General features: G+C 51.7%; 1 protein-coding gene across 26 annotated transcripts in view; it reads right to left on the reverse strand.

The window, feature by feature from the left end:
- AKAP13 (A-kinase anchoring protein 13) overlaps positions 1–18,006 on the reverse strand; it is a 308,889-nt gene that overhangs the window by 112,778 nt on the left and 178,105 nt on the right. For 5 of the 26 annotated variants that reach the window (XM_070053473.1, XM_051835164.2, XM_070053472.1 and 2 more), the window contains exon 1: positions 14,191–14,992. The exons of 18 other annotated variants lie outside the window; for them this stretch is intronic. In XM_070053473.1, the coding sequence (XP_069909574.1) occupies positions 14,191–14,271 (81 nt within the window). In that variant the 5' untranslated portion in view covers positions 14,272–14,992. Of the gene's footprint in view, positions 1–14,190; positions 15,101–18,006 lie in introns of those variants that run through there. 3 more of the 26 variants (XM_070053469.1, XM_070053468.1, XM_070053471.1) reach the window with 2 other exon arrangements.

Raw genomic sequence — 18,006 nt, forward strand, 5'->3', positions numbered from 1 at the left:
ACAATCTCAATAAAACTTGAGCTAGGTGGATCAAGAACGAAAGAAATGCTACGGAACACCAGTGTCATAAACCACAGGTCGCCCAGACACTGAGGGTAATGGCCTGAACTGCGCTGAGTCCATCATGTTAGAAGAAGCGGAGACATTCCACCAGACCATGCCAACCACCCCAACTCCCTCAAGAACACATAAACAGCCTCAACAGCCTTACTCTGCCTTGGTCCGTTAAAGACACTGAGGAAAAGCCCCACACCCAGCTTCAGTGGTGAATGGCGTCAACTTAAGAAATAACACCAGCTTTTCCACCCACTCTGAGGGAAGCAGCAGAGGAGGCAGGAGCCTGTTTCATGAGGCTAGTGATGCCCAATCATGAAACAAGACGTCAGGAAAATACAGATCAACAACCGTCAGGACACAGATACAGACTCTTGAACAAAACTGTCTATAAAGAGCATCCACGATTATACAAAAAAGACAAACGTATTACAACCAATTGGGTCTGTCCCAGAAGTACAAAGTTAAGTTAGCTTAGCATTCAAAAAAAGTTATTTCAATTAAAAGACTATGATAGGCCGGTGCCGCGGCTCACTAGGCTAATCCTCCGCCTTGCGGCACCGGCACACCGGGTTCTAGTCCCGGTCGGGGCCCCGGATTCTGTCCCGGTTGCTCCTCTTCCTGTCCAGCTCTCTGCTGTGGCCTGGAGTGCAGTGGAGGATGGCCCAAGTGCTTGGGCCCTGCACCCCATGGGAGACCAGGAGAAGAACCTGGCTCCTAGCTTTGGATCAGCGTGGTGCGCCGGCCGCAGTGGCCATTGGGGGGTGAACCAATGGAAAAGGAAGACCTCTCTCATTGTCGGAAGGAAGGAGGGAAGGAGGGAAGGAGGGAAGGAGGGAAGGAGGGAAGGAGGGAAGGAGGGAAGGAGGGAAGGAGGGAAGGAGGGAAGGAGGGAGGGAAGGAAGGAAGGAAGGAAGGAAGGAAGGAAGGAAGGAGACTATGATAAAGCTCACAAATTAATGATTATCAGCAAACTTAGCAAAATTCAACTTCTGTTCATGATAAGACTCTCCAAACACTAGGAACAGAAAAGAAATTCCTCAGCCTGATAAAGGACGTTTTAAAAACCCTACAGTGAACATCATACTTAGTGGTAAGGCCAGAACACTTCCATCTGAATAAGATAAAGATTGCACTCGCACCACATTTATTTTATTTTTTTGGCTTGTTTTTAACCTACATGAAGGCAAAGAGACAGAGAACGTGCTATCTTCTCTCAGCTGGATCACTCTCCCAATGCCTACCACAGCCAGGGAAGGCTGGGACAAGCTGGAGTGAGGAGACTGAAACTCCACTGGGATCTCCCCCATGGCTGGCAGAGACCCAAGTCCTTGAGCTATCACCCGTTGCCTCCCAGGAAGCTGGAGCAGAAGTGGAGCAGCTGGGACTCGAACCAGCAGTCTGAAGCAGAGTGCAGTGTCCCAGTGGTGGTTTAACACTGCTGCACCCCAACGCCTGCTCTCATCTGCTCTACTCAGCACTGATCCAGAGGGAGAAAGGTCAGTGCAGTAACTCAGAAAAAGAAAAAACGAGCACAGCTGGACAAGAAGTAAAACTTTGTTCACAGATGCTATGGCTGTCCATGTAGAAAATCCTAAGGAATTCACAAAAATCCTACCAGAATAAATGGTTTAGCAACGCTGCCAGATACAAAGCTGACACCCCCCCCCCCAAATCAATGCTAGCTCTATGTACTAGCAATGAATCATTAGAAATTTAAATGAAAAGGAAAAGCAGTATCATCATTACATGATTCCAAGACAAAGTACAGAAGCTACACTCATTAAGTTAGAAAGGCATTGAGCACAGACAAGGATAAATGGAAGAGAGAAGAGAATACACAAATAGACCCTCACAGATACAGCCCACTGTTTTTGTTTGCTTGCTTTTAAAGAATGGCAGAGTTATAGAGAGGGAGAGACTTGAGAGATCAATTTTCCATCGGCTAATTCACTTCCCAAATGGCCACAATGGCGGGGGTAATCCAGGCCGAAGCCGGGAGCCTGGAACCCCATCCGAGTCATCCACATAGGTACAGGGGGCCCGAGGATCTAGGCTATCTTCCACATTAACACAGAGCTAGATGGGAAGTGGAGCAGCCAGGACTTGAACCGGTGCCAGCTGGCACTGAAGGTGGTGGCCCACCTGCTGAGCCACAATGTCAGCTCAGGTCCATGGATTCTAACAAGGAAGTCAAATACATCAATGGGGAAAAGAAGTCATGAAAATGGATGCTCCAGCAACTGATATCAACAAACAAAATTCACCCCAAGCTGGAGCCTTTTATTACACCATGTATAAAAATGCACTAGAGGACCTCTCTGTGACTTTGGGTTAGGCAAAAAATTTACTAGATACTACACACACACAGCATGAAAAACCTGATCAATTCAACTACACCAGCCTTAAAATCTTTTGTTGCTCAGAACTGCTAGGCAAATGCAAACAATAATCCACAGACAGGGAGAAACTATTTTAATAACACCCATCTGCTTTAGCACTGTACCCAGAAGATCTGAAACCAAAACAAAACTCTTGGAGTACAATAATAAAACAAAATTTTTTAAATGGGCAAGAGATAAAAGATACAAGAATGGCTAACAAGCACAGGAATCAATAGGCAAACGCAAGTTAGGATCACAAAGACAAGCACACAGTCACCAGGACAGCTGAAACTAAAGACATAACACCAAGTGCTCAGAAAGACGTGGAGCCCCGGCACAGGGAGGTGGCAAAACGGCAGAGCCACGCTGGGACACAGCGCCACCGTGCCTTACAATGTCAGACACACACGCACAAACACTACACCATCCCACTCCTCTAAGTGTTACCCAAGAAAAATCTAAACATATTTCCACACACAGACTCGTATCCAAGTTTTTCACAGGAGCTTAGTCACGACAACTCCACACTACAGAGTCCCGACTGCCATCAACTGTACCTAATCGTAGCATGCACTTACAACGCAGTAACTCCCACAGGGAAGAGTGAGCCACGGATGAAACTCAAGAGCATTACGCCAAGGAGGGAAAGCCAGACAAGAGCCACCCTGCAGTGTTCTGTTGATGGGGCGCTTTGGAAAGGCACAGGGGTGGGGTCTGCGAGCCACCCTGAGGCCTGGAGGCGGCGGCAGAGGGCACTGCTGAGCTGGCAGCCCTGTGCTTGTGTGAGCGGGTGGCGATCACCAGTTCACACGCTGTCAAAGCTCATCAGACTGAAAACTTCTACTGCGGAGTTTTATTACATGCAAATTATACCCCAGGAAAGTTCACAACAAATACATTCCTAAAATAGAAATAAAAATACAAACACTTCATTATAACCCTCTCAGCACATTAAAATTGAAACCCATTCAGCCATAACTCCAAACAAAACACAGCAGGAGCATCTAAACAAATTGTTAAGGAGCCGAACATTTGTAACACCCAAAGACACACACTGCTGGCATTTTGGTGACCTCTAGAGTACAGTTTGTATCAGGTTCCAGCCGATTTCTGGTCACTGCTCCCCTGCTGGCAAAGATCGATGGACTCACTGCATCCGCTAAGTGGGACGAGCAGAAAGCAAGCGAGCACCTTGTTAAATTACAGCTGGCTGCAGAAGAAAACCATTAAGCTGCTCGTCAATACTCGCTCTGTAAACACCAGCGCAAACTCAGACCCTCACCTTACACTCCCTCCCCAGCTCTAGCCCACCACGCATCACTTCCGTGACTACCTCTACCCTGCCCACTTCATTTAAATGGAATGATGCAACTGATGGTCTTTCATGACTGACACTGAGCAAAATATTCAAGATTCATCCATGCTTCAGCACGTCGATGCGTCTTTCCTCTTACTGCCAAATAAAATTCCAGTATGCGGGCATGTCCACATCATATTACTCAGATATTCCTCCATGGACAGAGGTCTGAGCTGTTTCTACTTTCTGGCTGTCAGAAGGAATGCTGTGACACAGCAGGTTAAAGCTCTGGCCTGCAGTGCCAGCATCCCATATGGGCAACTGTTCGAGTCCTGGCTGCTCCACTTCCAATCCAGCTCCCTGCTAATGTGCCTGGGAAAGTAGTGGAAGATGACCCAAGTCCTCGGGCCCCTGCACCCACGAGGGAGACCTGGAAGAAGCTCCTGGCTTCAGATTGGTCCAGCTCTGGCCATTGCGGCCATTTGGGGAGTGAACAGATAGATTGAAGACCTCTCTCTTTCTCTGTCTCTACCTCTCTCTGTAACTCTTTCAAATAAATAAAAATCTTTTTTTTAGTAAAGGAATGCAGCTATGGACACTGGTATCCAAGTTTTTTGTGAACATAATTCCTCATCTGCCATGGAGAGAACCTGGCCACACAGATGGCCACTTTCTCCTGTTTTTCAGGAACCGCTAGGTCACTGCCCAGGGCAGCCACACCACCTGACAATCCCTCCACGTCTTTGCCAACTCTGCTTTTGTTCTTGTCTGACTTGTTGGTCAAGCTCTCAGAGTGAGTGCAGTGTGGTATTTCATCCCAAGCATGTGTTTCTCTTATTTTTTTTTCCAAAAAGACTTATTTATTTATGTATTTGAAAGGCAGAGCGATGCAGGGTGGGGACTTGTGCAGAGACAGATCTGCAACAGCTGGAGCTGGGCTGGGCTGATGCCAGGAACCAGGAACTGATCCAGATCTCCCCCACGAGTGGCAGGAGCCCAAGCACTGGGCCGTCTTCCATGCCTTCCCAGGAACGTCAGCAGGAAGCGGGATCAGAAGGGAGCAGTCAGGGTGCCAACCAGCATCCCAACATGGAATGCCAAGGTTGCAAGTAGTGGCTTAACCCACGGTGCCAAGGCAACAACCCCTCTCTTTTAAAATGGATAATACTTTAATCCATTGCTTACTTTATAGAAAAGGAAGACAATGAAGATGTTCTTCGTGCTCAATTTTGCTTCACTTATGTTAAAAAAAAAAAAAAGCTGTTGGATACTTTCTATGAATCAGATGTTGGGCCAAGCTTTCAAAGCAGAACCAGGAAAACTCTTCCTCAGAAAGTCTGCAGTGATGCACACGTCAGACACCCCTCTTTGAGGGAGACTCTAGTTACAACTGCATACAGCAAAAGCAGGACCACGTCAGGTGATTCAGGACCCACCCGGTGTGGCCAGGAAATGCCAGCGACTCGCTGCCCGGTAGCACACATGCAGAATACAGAACACACTTCAGACAAGAGACCACGTAAGGTCCAGCGACAGGCAGGATGTTGACCAAGGCGTGAGGCTGATTGAAACCTGCACAGCAGGCTCCACAGTGTACAAGATGAGGAGTCCGATTAGGAGTGTCCCAGGGCAGCAGGGGTCTGCACTGTCAGACAAACTGGCTCCTGGGCTAGGAAACACTCACGTATTTGTGAGATACAATAGGTACACAAACAACCACAATCCACAGCGGTAAAGCCTGAGCATAAACACAAACATTTCTGCTTCAGCAACTTGGAAAAGGTTCAACATCGTGGTGGCCCATGGAGGAGTGCAAAAGAGGGGGTGGCATGTCCAGGGGAGCGCTGGCAAGACTGGAACTCCAGCCACGTGGAAGCGAATGTGAGCCAGTGCTTGGCACACGTCAGCAGACTTCACAGCCTATGTCACAGACACCTGTGAGACGGCCCGCACAGGAACACGCATGTGTGTGCCCCAACTGGTGGTTCTGGTGCACACTCTTACTACCCCCCACCCCCACCCCATATGACAGGCCTTTGCTTAAGATGTTTATCAGGAGCACAAAAGGACCAATAGAGTCCAGAACAGGAGACAGCCACGATAGGCTGCAGTTCTAGCAAGGCAGAACCCTCCAAGCACATCGGCAAGGAACGAAAGGATGAGTGTCAGCGCCAGCATTGTGGCACAGAGGGTTAAGCCGCTGCCTGCGACTTCAGCATTCCACATGGGCACCAGTTCATGTCTCGGCTACTCTACTTCCAAGCCAGTTCCATGCTAATGTGCCTGGCAAACGGCAGAAGACGGCCCAAGTACTTGGGTCCCTACTTTCCCAGAGGGAACTCCTGGTTCCTGGCTTCAGCCTGGCCCAACCCCAGCCATTGCAGCCATTTGGGGAGTGAACTAGCAGAAGGAGGATTTCCCTCCCTGTCTCTCTCTTCTTCTCTAACTCTTTCAAATAAGTAAATAAACAAATCTTTCTTAAAAATAAAAAAAGGAAAGAAATGATCAGTGTGTACTTGGAAGGCAACTCTAGAGGATGTGCAGCAACGAGATGGGACAGCAGGGAGGAAGGACGCACGGGCACCTGGACACACAGTCAGGGTGAGGCCGCAGACACCTGACCCTGCGGGGCAGCCCCTGGAGCATGGCAAACGGTGGACTGCAGGGAGCTGGTACAGGGAACAGCGTCTCCAGAAATGAGAGGAAGAAGCACCACAGACCCACAAGCGACAGAGCCAGGAAACCCAGAGGGGTAGAAGAGGGTGATAAACTCTCTGCCTAAGCAAAATTTTGGACACGTCCTGCCAATGGGTAAACACAGTCAAGAAAGCTTAAGTGAAAGGCTGGGCTAGCTTTGCTTGTTCTTGAGGTAACAGCAAAAAGAATGCAGGAGAGCGCCAGAGAGAGCAGCCCCAGAGAACGCCCCAGGCAGCATGCTGCAGCTGGCCTGGCCTGCGGAGCTCCTACTGCTGAGTACAAGCACAGCAGCACAAGGGGAAAGTGCACTAGGGAGACGCAAATCAAAACCACAGTGAGGTGTCACTTTACACGTGAGGACGGCTATTATCACAAAAAGAAAGAAAGAAAGAAAACAGTAAGTGTTGGTGAGGACACGGAGAAACTGGAACTCCTGGCGCACTGCTGTCAGGGATGGAAAATGGTGCAGCCCTTCCTCAAAAATGTGTCGAATACAGAAGCATGTACTCACATCACCTGGTGACTCAGCCACTTCACTTCTGGGTATATGACAAAAAAGAACGGAAAGCAGGGACTCGAACCCATCATTTGTGTATCTGTGTTCAAAGCAGTATCATTCACAACAGCCAGGCCATGGAATCAGTCCAAGAGTTCACAGAGACAGAAAACTGGATGAACAAACGGTGGTGCACACATACAATGGAACATCATTCCACCTTTGAGAAGCAGGAAATGTGGATGTCTGTGAACACTGCCAGGTGAATGGAGACGGCCACCAGAGGACAAATACTGTGCGACTCCCCGTACAAGAAGCCCCTGGAGTAGCCAAATTCCTAGAGACGGAAGGCAGATGGTGGATCCCAGGTCTCCAGGGAGGCAGGAATGTGCAGCTGGGGTGGTGACAAAGGTCTGGAGACAGCTGCAGGTGCCGGTTTACACAGTGTGACGCGCTTGGTGCCCCGAACTGTACACCTGGGAAGAGCTGCAATGGTAACTTTATATACACTTTATTCTAATTTTAAAGAGGATATGCAGACAGGCAAGCCTGTTTAGAAAAGCCGCTTGTCAGCCAGGTAGCTCACCCGAGCCAGAGATCTGAGCCACACAGTCCTCATCATGGGCAACACCACTAACCAGAGGACAAATGCCACATGCACTGAGTGTGGAAAGAACATCGAGACACGAATCAGCACTTTCAGCCACACCCCGTGCAACAGCAGCAAGCAGCACATGACATCCACGTGAGACACTGTGCCGCCACAGCAAGCACACCGCGGGAGAGACAGGACCTGGACGACCAGCCTTCCCCGCCTCTGCGCTATTTCAGTCACACTGTGGAAGACCAGTGTGCCCCGGCCTGGCCTCCACTTGTCGGCAGCTCTGCCCTTTCCTTCTCACTCACAACACCAAAGCAAACCGTGAAACAGTTCCACAGCATTCCCCAGAGGGCCAGAGGGCCTCCCAGGCCCACACACCTGAAACGTAGGGTGTACAGACCAATGCGTCCCAGACATTTCCGGTGGAAGGAATGCTTGTTTTCCATTCCAAAAAACTGATTTCTAGAACTGAGATTTTCATCCTGACAGTCAGCTGGTTCCCAGTTCTAGTCCTGAGATGAGGCCTGGCCAACGATTCGGCTCCTCAGAATCAGGCGACAGAGTCTGAAGGAAAAGGGACCATCCAGACTGTGCCTTACTTCCGAGCTGTGAACAAAACGCATCGCTGGTAACTGACTGGGTGGGAGAGAGGACAGGTCAAGAGATTCAGAAATTTTATTTGGCAAAAAGTTAGGAATGAGAAAACCAGAGCTTCTGCCATTAAACAGCAACACTTTTTAGAGGTAAGTTACCAGAATACATTTTTTGGCCCCAAGCACAGTTATGATCCTTTAGCCACTGCTTTTCTGTTGTCCGCAGAATCCCCATGACAACCAGCTCAGGGACAGCCCAGGGTCCAGTGCACACAGAGCAAGGGCTCAGACGCTCCCCAGAGTGAGCATCAGATCTGTGTGGGTCATGTTTCCCCCTCCCCACACTGAAGCCGCCAGACCTTGTGCAATGACCCAAGCCACACCCTCCATCTTTCCCATCAGTCTGAAAATAGACCAGCACATATTTTCAGTTGAGAGGGAGCTGGCTGTGTTTCTGGCAGGGCTTCTGCTACTGTTTCTATCGGTTCCTCCTGCTAATGCAGCTCGCAGTTCCATCCAGCCTTCCCAGCCACAGCCCCATCACTTCCTTTGCCTCGGTCTCAAGAGATCAGCCTGCGTTACAAGGCTGAACAAAAGGAAGCGCAACCCCCCCATCCGGATGTGGTGTCAGTCTCTGGTGAATCAGGCTATATTTGAGCAGACGTGCAGGCTGGCTTTCAACCCGAGCCTCCTGACTCTTTTGTTATAAGCCAGGGCAAGTCTCTCAGAGCCAGCAACCTTGTAAAGAACATGCATTTCTCAGGGAAATGACACTGGAGTTAGGGACAAACCACTGCTCTGCCCTTTCGGTAATGGGGTCATTCTCAAGCGTCACAGAAAGGGAGCTGCCTACCCTCTGCCAACACTGTCATTCTCATACGCACACACACTGCTGCAAACTTCTAATCTCCAGCTAGCACTCTCCAGTACTAGCTATAAAATATGCTCCTGATGAATCTGCAGGAACCCAAGAGTCATGTTTACTGTTAGTAGACAGGATTTTCCCTTACCCAGAGTTACGAAAGCAGTAAGAGAGAAATGGTGCCTGGCTAAAGAACTCCAGTGTAAACGGGCAGCAGTGGACTCCACACTGCCCCTTTCCTTTCTGTATGCTGGTGCTGGTACTCACGAGGCTGCGTCACACAGCGCTCCCACCAGTCACCGACCAGGGAGGTGGAGGATGCGCAGGAGCACGGGCACACTGGGCCGGGGCTCCTGCCAGCAAGTAAAGTCCTCCCATGTTCCTTTTCAGCCTATGACTCACGCTTACTAACCAGCTATCACAGAAGCCAGAAGCCATGTATGTCATGGGGAAAGAGAACACGAGGATGTCACGGACAGAGGACTGAGATGTGAGGTGCACCGGGGCTGGGGACCAGGGACCAGGGACAGGGGCTGGGGACCAGGGAGCATCACTGGCACAGGCTTTGTCACTTAGGAGAAATTTTCAGACTATTTCACGGATGCTGCTGCTTGACGGAGGAGGCAAAAGCGATCTGAGGCTGGAGCCCCGCGCACCCTGCTGAACCCTCCAGGGAGGTCTTGTTGCGGAGCAGCTGCCCTGAAGCTAACCACGTGGAACTGACCCAGGAAGCACAGGTCAGGATGCGGGTCCTGAGGCTGCTCCACAGCGTCGTCTGCACACCCCTGGGCAGGGCTGGAGCTAGAGGCGCACACCGCCACAGCAAACAGGCTTGCGGCCGCCACCGCCCCTCTGTTCTCAAGCCAAAGCATCAGCACATAAAACAGAATTAAGGTAACTTGCTACATAGGATCCAAAGCTTGAAATCATTAAAGATTAATTAACTCAGCCAACAAATATTTATTGAGCATTTAATATGAATTAGTTAGTGGTCTGAGTGCCTGGGTTCATTAATGAACAGAGGAAAGATGACAAACTCCTTCACATAAACAAGCAAGTGTCTACAGATAGGCGTGGAGAGGGAAAAACGACGTATCACTTCAAACTCTAAGTGGCACGCACACCCAACATAGCCATTGTTTAAAAACAATGATAGAAAATACTGAAATTCCAAATGCTTTTATATAAATCATGAGAGAATACTACTGAGTAATTTTTTTAAAAAAAGAAAACAAAAGGACCAGCATTGTGCAGTGGGTTAAGCCACCATCTATGATGCCGCCATGCCGTTTGGGCACTATTTCAATACCTGGCTATTCCATTTCCGATCCAGCTCCTTGCTAAAGTACCTGGGAAAGGAGTTAAAATAAATCTTTAAAAAAGTCACTGGGGCCAGCACTGTGGTATACTGGGAAAAGTTGCCACCTGCGATATCAGCATCTCACATGGGCGCCAGTTCAATTCCTGGCTGCTCCACTTCCAATCCAGCTCCCTGCTAATGTGCCTGGCAAAGTAGAAGATGGCCCAAACACTTGGGCCCCTGTACCCACGTGGGAGGCAGAGATGAAGCTCTTGGCTCCTGGCTCCTGGCTCCAGACTGGCCCAGCTCCAGCCATTGCAGCCTTTTGGGGAATAAACCAGTGAATACAAGATTTCACTATCTCTGTCTCTCCCTCTCTCTCTACCTAACTCTGCCTTTCAAATAAATAACTATTAAAAAAAAAAAAAAAAAAAAAAAAAGGAGGGGCCGGCACTGAGGCGCAGTGGGTTAACGCCCTGGCCTGAAGCGCCAGCATCCCATATGGGTGCCAGTTCTAGTCCCAGCTGCTCCACTTCCAATCCAGCTCTCTGCTATGGCCTGGGAAAGCAGTAGAAGATGGCCCAAGTCCTTGGCCCCTGCACCCACATGAGAGACCTGGAAGAAGCTCCTGGCTCCTGGCTTCAGATAGGCTCAGCTCTGGCCATTGCCACCATCTGGGGAGTGAACCAGCGGATGGAAGACCTCTTTCTCTCCGGTTCTACCTTTCTCTCTAATTCTGTCTTTCAAATAAATAAAACACATCTTTAAAAAAAAATGAAACAAAAGAATTATGGAGGAAGCAGCTAAAAAAGTGTGTGACAAACTTACACGCATCATGTACAAGGGGCCATGCAGAGTCTGTGGGAACAAATGGAATTAAAAGATAAGCTTATGCTGGTCGGGGGGCTGGGCTGGTGCTTCCTGGTCTCTGTGGACATGTGAGGCCCAGCCGGGCCCCAGGTCCACCCTGTGGGGGATGCCAGATGCCGGCCGAGGGAGGGACCGCTGGCACCCCGAGCCTGCCCCGGCCACTGAGAGACCCGGGGGTGACCGGCTGGGCAGGGAGGGGGCCCAGACCCCCGGCTGCCGCCCCTGCTGCAAGGGCGCGCTGGTCCCCAGGTGCTGGGCGGCCGCCCCCGTGTTGAGGATGGCGTGGCGGGACCCCCACTTCCGCTGCACACAATCTTTTGCACTAAATTTCGCTGTCTCCTTGAAGCTTCGTTTTCTGCTAACTCACTAGTGGTATCGGAACCCCCCTGCTGAGGGCGCAGGGGGCAGGAGGGGCGTGGCTGCCCCGTCTCCAGTGCCTGGTCAATTCTTTATGAGGTGAACCACTTGCATTAAACCTATTTTTTTAACGTGAACAACAACAAAAAAAGACCTAAGCTTATTTTAGTGCAAAGCTTTTGAAAGGCACATCCAGTTTTTTTCAGGACACGCCTTGTCCACAGCCTGGGAAGGCCTCTGGACATGTGTGGTCTCACAGAAGGCGCGCCTGCACTGGGAACCCAGACTTGTAAGCCACCTCCTAAACACAGTCTGTGCTAGGAAAAGAGCACAGATACACCTGCCAATCAGAGTCACAAACGGCATCACTCAGAGGTGGCAGCCTAGAAGGGCAGGACCAAGTGCGGAGTCTGACCACAGTCTGGCCCTGGGCTGCTCCCTCCTGCCTGTCACACGGGAGGAGGAAACGCTAGGCGTCACTCACTATCTGAACCTGACAAGACGGCGAGGAATACAGACATTCAGTGCCTGTGTCTCAGCACTTACTTGTTCCTGCCGGGGCCACGCAACAGCGACCGGACGATTCCCACGTGAGGTAAGGTATCCTCCCCACATCTGCTGGGGTCCCTCCAGGGCCCCAGCCTTCTTCGGACACTACTTGTAGCCTGCAGCTCGGAATGCTCCCATCCGTCTGTCAGGACAGTCGCGGGGGTTCTTCCCTGGCCCAGAGCCTCTGGGACATCTCTTGTATAGCAGGTGTCTTCTGGGGACCAGCTTTGTAAACACCAGCAACTCAGAAAGGCCCTCTGCGATCCACTCCATCTAAAACAGCACTTGCTATCACTCCCCAGACAGCACCTGCTAATTTCTGTCAAACCTCCCACAGCCATTGGACTTCTCTGTTGACTGCAGTTAGTGGTGTGCAGATAAAGACCACAACCCTTGGTCCCAGCACCACTTCTGCCAGTACTTCAAAGCGAAGGCCCTGACACTAAATGTTCCCCCATCTCACTCCAAACTGCAAACAGTGTTTTCAACACTCCTAGTACTCACTTATTTGCAATAAATGACTACATTCTAAGAAGAGAAGTTTTCAATAAAGAAAAGTGGTAGGCAATAAAATGTACAAATACAACAATATAAGTATCTTCATTAGCAATAGCCTTGTGGGAAAAAAAAAACCCACATTTTTCTCATTCAAGTTCTGACTCCTCATTACGGCTCGGGGTAAGCTGCAGGCTCTTCTCTGGCAGTGCGCACAGACAGGCCCCAGAAGCCAAGTGCGTGGCACTGCTTCCTGAGCACTGGGCGTCAGCCTCTCCCGGTGAGCGTGACGCAGCCCCATGTGGAGAGGCTGCCCCACCCAGCGGACAGGGCACCACAGGGTCTGTCAGTACTTTAGACACCAAGATGATTCACAGCCTGGCATTTTCTCTCCATCACTATCTCCCCCACTCCACACACTCAGAACGCACCATGCAAATGAACGCCCTGAAAGTGAGGCTCCCCCACGTACAGCTCAGGAGGAATCACGTTAGAGAAACTAAAACAAGTGTCAGCTTGGAGTCCGTTCAAAACACCAAGTTACCAACTGCACCGCGCCTAGGGTCAGCAAGTCAACCAGCGCCTCAGGTGACGGTGGACGGGCTGCCAGACGCCACACCCCCTCCCCTGCCTTGCCTACAGGCCCTTGTCCAGCTTCTGGGCCAGTTCCTAGCCTCACTCAACCAACGAGAAATAGCTAGTGGGCATTAGGCAATAAACTGACTTCAGAAGTCAGTCAGATAGCCCCGTCTCCCCCACCAGGGCTCTGCACCCCCACTGCGACCTCCCGCGCTGGCTCCGATGCGGAGGCTCCTCCGGCATCCCTGGTGCACTTGGTTGACTTCCAAGCTCCCCTGCCTTTGCCAGAAACTTGTCTCACTTCCAAAAAGTGCTCCTGAGTCCACCAGCATTCCCAGACTCTCCTGCTGGCTGGAGGGGCCCTCCCAACTCTGGATTCCCAGATGAGATGCCGTCTGTGAGCAATTAGCTACCCAGCGGCTCCACCCCCAGCCTGCAGACACCCAGCACAGCTAACGCCAAGAAAACAAACACACAGAGCTCCCAGCGAGTCAGAAGCCACAGCGGAAAGGCAGTCCAGCCAGAGGGCAGCTCTGCCCCTTTAAGAATCAGGGTGACTAGAGATTCTTCCAAAAAAAATAAATGGAGTCTGTCTTTCCCCGGAAGAGTTGGGAGTTGGGAAAGCAGCAGAGCAACAGATGGAAAAGACTCAGACAAAAGACAGAGACTGGCAGGGAAAGAAACCCAGACAGAGTGGGCAGGGGAATGAGACAGAGACCGGACCCCCCGCCCCGCCACCAAGGAGAAGCAGCCCCTAAGTGGATTTCTCCTTCTGTGATTTTCAAGACAAGGCATTCTCCTGAGCACAGGAGTCCATCTTAAAGCCAGCAAATCACACTTCAGCAGGAAGCAGTTCACTGCCAGCCCTCGAGCACCCCTTTTCCCAGTTCCAGCGCTCCGTTAGGAACCTGTGAGCCTTCCTCACCACCAAGCCCTCCCGAGTGTGCAGATTTCTCGGCTCTTCTCCCGGTCGGGGAAGGCCAGGATGCAGCCCCTGGAACGAAGAGGAGGAAGCCGCCTGGAGAGCTTCAAGATGCCGAGGCACGGAGCCCTTACCTTCAGCAACACCACATCCACAGTCCTGTCCACCTTGGAGATGTCACACAGGCTGTAGCGCCTCCTGTGCCGCTCGTACATTTTGCCTGAACGCAGGGAAGAGACGAAGTGCAGGATGTGCACACGGTGAACTCACGGACCACAGTTCTCACAGCAAGCAGGGGGTTTCTGCCCTCCAGACTTCCCTATCTGAAAATCCTCAAGGGGCCAAAAAACGAAGAGGAAAGAAACCAAGCAGAATCCAATTCTTCGAACAGACAGAACTTCGTGGGAACTTCAGAGCAGGGGATAAGAGATCTGCAGTTCCCAGGAGAGAACCAGTATCCCCAGACGCTACACTCTGCGCAAATCTCGACAGAGAGAGGCGCACACGCCTCCATCACTGGTGATAAATCCAGTAGAGAAACAAAGAGCAAACCGGCGCAGCATAACAGCTGACACACACGGTGAAGCCCACAGCAGGCTCAACTCCAGTCTGCGCTTGGCCAGGAAGAGGGAAAGAAAGACGACTCTATTTCAAAGGAATCACACAAAAAATGTATTAAATTCTGTTCTTACTCAGAAAAGAAAAAAACAAATGCAAGGAAAGTCAATTTTTCCTCATAGGACTTTGAAAGGGGGAGGGCTGGAGACGCTTTGCGAGGCGGAGTCTGAGTCCCACCAGGCGGCAGGGCTTGGTTTTGATTTAAGCTGCAATATCCAAGGACAGCAGCGTAAAGGGGAAAAAGCTCACTGCTGCCTGCGGTCCTGCCTCGGCCAGCCCGCCCAGCCCGGCCCTGCCCAGCCCGCCCTGCCCAGCCTCCCCTTCTTCCTTCTCTAGCAGGAGCGTCACCACTGGCCCTTTCAGCTCCGCACCCGCAGCCCTGGAGGGCTGAGAACCTATGCAGTGGTGGGAACATGATTCATCTACAGACTGCATGGAGAAAAACAAGGCTTCCTTTTCCAGCGCGCTTCCTCCTCCTCCTCCTCCTCCCCCTCCTCCTCCCCCTCCTCCTCCTCCTCCCCCCCTCCTCGCACAGCCCCCTGTGAAAACAGCTCTGTCAAGCAGCCACTGTAGGATGCACTGAGTCCTTTGATGTCAGGGCAGCATGCTAATAAAGGAAGGGGTATCCTCCCAAACAGCAGTGTGGACAGCGCACTCATCTACTCCTTCAAGCATAGAAACGGAAGCTGCCCCAAGTAGACACTGCCTCTGCCTGCCAAATGCAAGCCACGGATTTAGGGAGAAAAATGTCAGCCAACTTTCAGGGCTGCGTGTCTACGACCCTGCGGAGGCTACAGAAGTGCCTGCAAGGTTTACAACCACGAAGAGTCCTGGTGGGGGGGAGGGCAGCTGGACTTCAAATTAAAGGGAAGAGGAGCAAAACGAATACTTGTCTTCACACTTCTGTGACCAACAGCCCCCGGTCCCCACTCCCACCAAGCGGTGGCCGTATGGGGCTCTGTTCTGGCATGCGACCCCTCCTCCCTGCTCCAAACCTTCCAGCCTCCACCCCAGACCACATTTTCAGGGAAGACTACTCCGAGAGGCAGCCTCTGACTTCAGGCATTCCCTCAGCTGGGCTGTCACTGGGCCAGGCGGGAAGAGGAAGAGGAGGAACGGAGGAAGAAGCCAGAAAGGAAGGGGTTAAAAAAGTTCTCTCTCCCCAAGCTGCCTGTCTTCCCTGAGTTGCCCAGAGCAGAGTGGACCCGGAGAATGTGCACACAGGGGTGCCAGCAGCACAGTGGACAGGAAGACAGGAAGGCCCCGCCGGCCCCGCCCACACAGCTGGTGAGGTTTCTCAGGGGTACACAGCTCTGAGTCTGCAGTCACCCTTCCCTGGGCTGGACACTCAACCTGCTAAGCAAATCCCGTTAAGGGCTCCGGCGCCTACATCTCCCTCCTCCCTGCTGACACACTCCAGCTCAGCTGGAACCCACCCCGCGGCTCCCAGCAGCCTGCTCTGCACCAGTTCTCAGGCATGAAGGTGGGGAGCCCTTCCCTTTCCAGGCTGCCAGTGAGCCCTGGCTGTGATGTCACCAAGGGGAAGCGGGAGGAGGAGACGTGGTTTTCACAGCGAGGACACTAGAAAGCAGCAGACACACAGATGGACAGCTGTGAACAGGAGTCCTGCTTGGGTTTACTGGAAGTGTGGGAATCTGGCCGGGGACAGCAAATACTTTCAGACGAGGTGGCCAAAGCACACACTGAGAGACCCTTTAGAGAGGCTACAGTGTAGAAGAGCTGAGAGCTGGTCATCTTTCCGCTATCACCTTCCCCTAGCAATAATCTACAACTCCCGACCCGCCACCACACGGGCACAACACTGCCTCCCCTGCCCACAGAATGGTTCACCCCGCACACACTGCCCTCCTAATTAGAATCCAATCTGTTTCCTGTTCCCAGTGTTCCCAGGGTCCTCTGCCTTAACCACCAGAGCCGCTCGCCCCAACCCACCTAGCGAAAGGCTTCAGTGGAGCTCACCTGTATCAGTCACGCAGACACTGGGCCCTGCAGTCCAGGAAACAAACAACAAGGTCTCTGGCCTCAGGAAGTTTATGAAATTAAGGGAAAACATGTTTCAGAGTAATCTAATTTTCTGAAATAGCCCACATTACTGTTTGAGACATATAGGTTAACCATTTTATTTCTGGCTATCCACTGGCTTTGTGCTACAGGCTGGAAATGTGGGCTTTCCACTGCTGCAGCTCACATAAACACACTAAAAGCACAATTAGGAACTGTCCTTATGCGTTCTGTTCTTCCTGGAGAACAAGTCTGGGTGGGGAACGCGAGCATCTGCTTTCCCTCTGGGTCTGCTCAGCACTCCCAACGGCAGACAGAATCTGCAGGCCTGCGCATTTGCTGGGATGTGACCATTCCAAATTTTTATCAAAACCATCTGGAACCACGGACAGTCACTGTTGAGAGTTGAAACATAGCGACCAACCACTTCCTATTACACCAGGGCTGGGAGTTCTAAAGGAGGCTCTGAGTCTACTTCCCCGTCCTTTAGTTTTGGGAACAATGAGCACTTGGTCATTTGCAGTGCTGACTGGCCCTCCCTTCCGTGTCCTCCACCCTTTCTCCACAGTATGGGGCTCCCGGCTCTTCTACGGAAGCAGCCAGCATCAGGCTATGGCATGCTGTAGGCTCCCACAAGGGGAGGCAGGAGAATATTCTACACATAGTGACTGTAGCATTTCTGTTTCTGAATGACTTTTTTTTTTTTATTTGCCAGGTAGAGTTCTAGACAGTGAGAGAGAGAGAGAGAAAGGTCTTCCTTCCACTGGTTCACTCCCCAAATGGCCGCCACGGCCGGCACGCTGTGCAGATCCGAAGCCAGGAGCCAGGTGCTTCTCCTGGTCTCCCATGTGGGTCCAGGGCCCAAGCACTTAGGCCATCCTCCACTGCACTCCCGGGCCACAGCAGAGAGCTGGGCTGGAAGAGGAACAGCCGGGACTAGAACCCAGCGCCCATCTGGGATGCTGGCGCCGCAGGCAGAGGATTAGCCAAGTGAGCCGCAGCGCTGGCCCCTCCCGAATTACTTTTCCTGACTACACCCTAATGGTTCAGGCCTTCCTTCATGTGGGTCAGCACTGCCTGGCTTCTGCAGCCCCGGTTCAGGCGGAGGCTGAGTCCACAGCAGCTCTGAGCCAGGACACTGCCGACGGGATGTGCAGGGCTGTCTCCTGCTCCTCAGTGCTCTTCCCGAAACTCCAGGGATTAGTGCAGTCTCAACAGGAGGGGAAGGAGCGCAGGGCGGACGTGAGAACCGGGGCCTTCCTTCTCCCCGAGCAACTGAGGAGGAACTGCTCTGCTCTCCGGCCCTCGAC

This window comes from Oryctolagus cuniculus, chromosome 12 (assembly GCF_964237555.1).
Source record: "Oryctolagus cuniculus chromosome 12, mOryCun1.1, whole genome shotgun sequence".
NCBI classification, from domain to species: Eukaryota; Metazoa; Chordata; class Mammalia; order Lagomorpha; family Leporidae; genus Oryctolagus; species Oryctolagus cuniculus.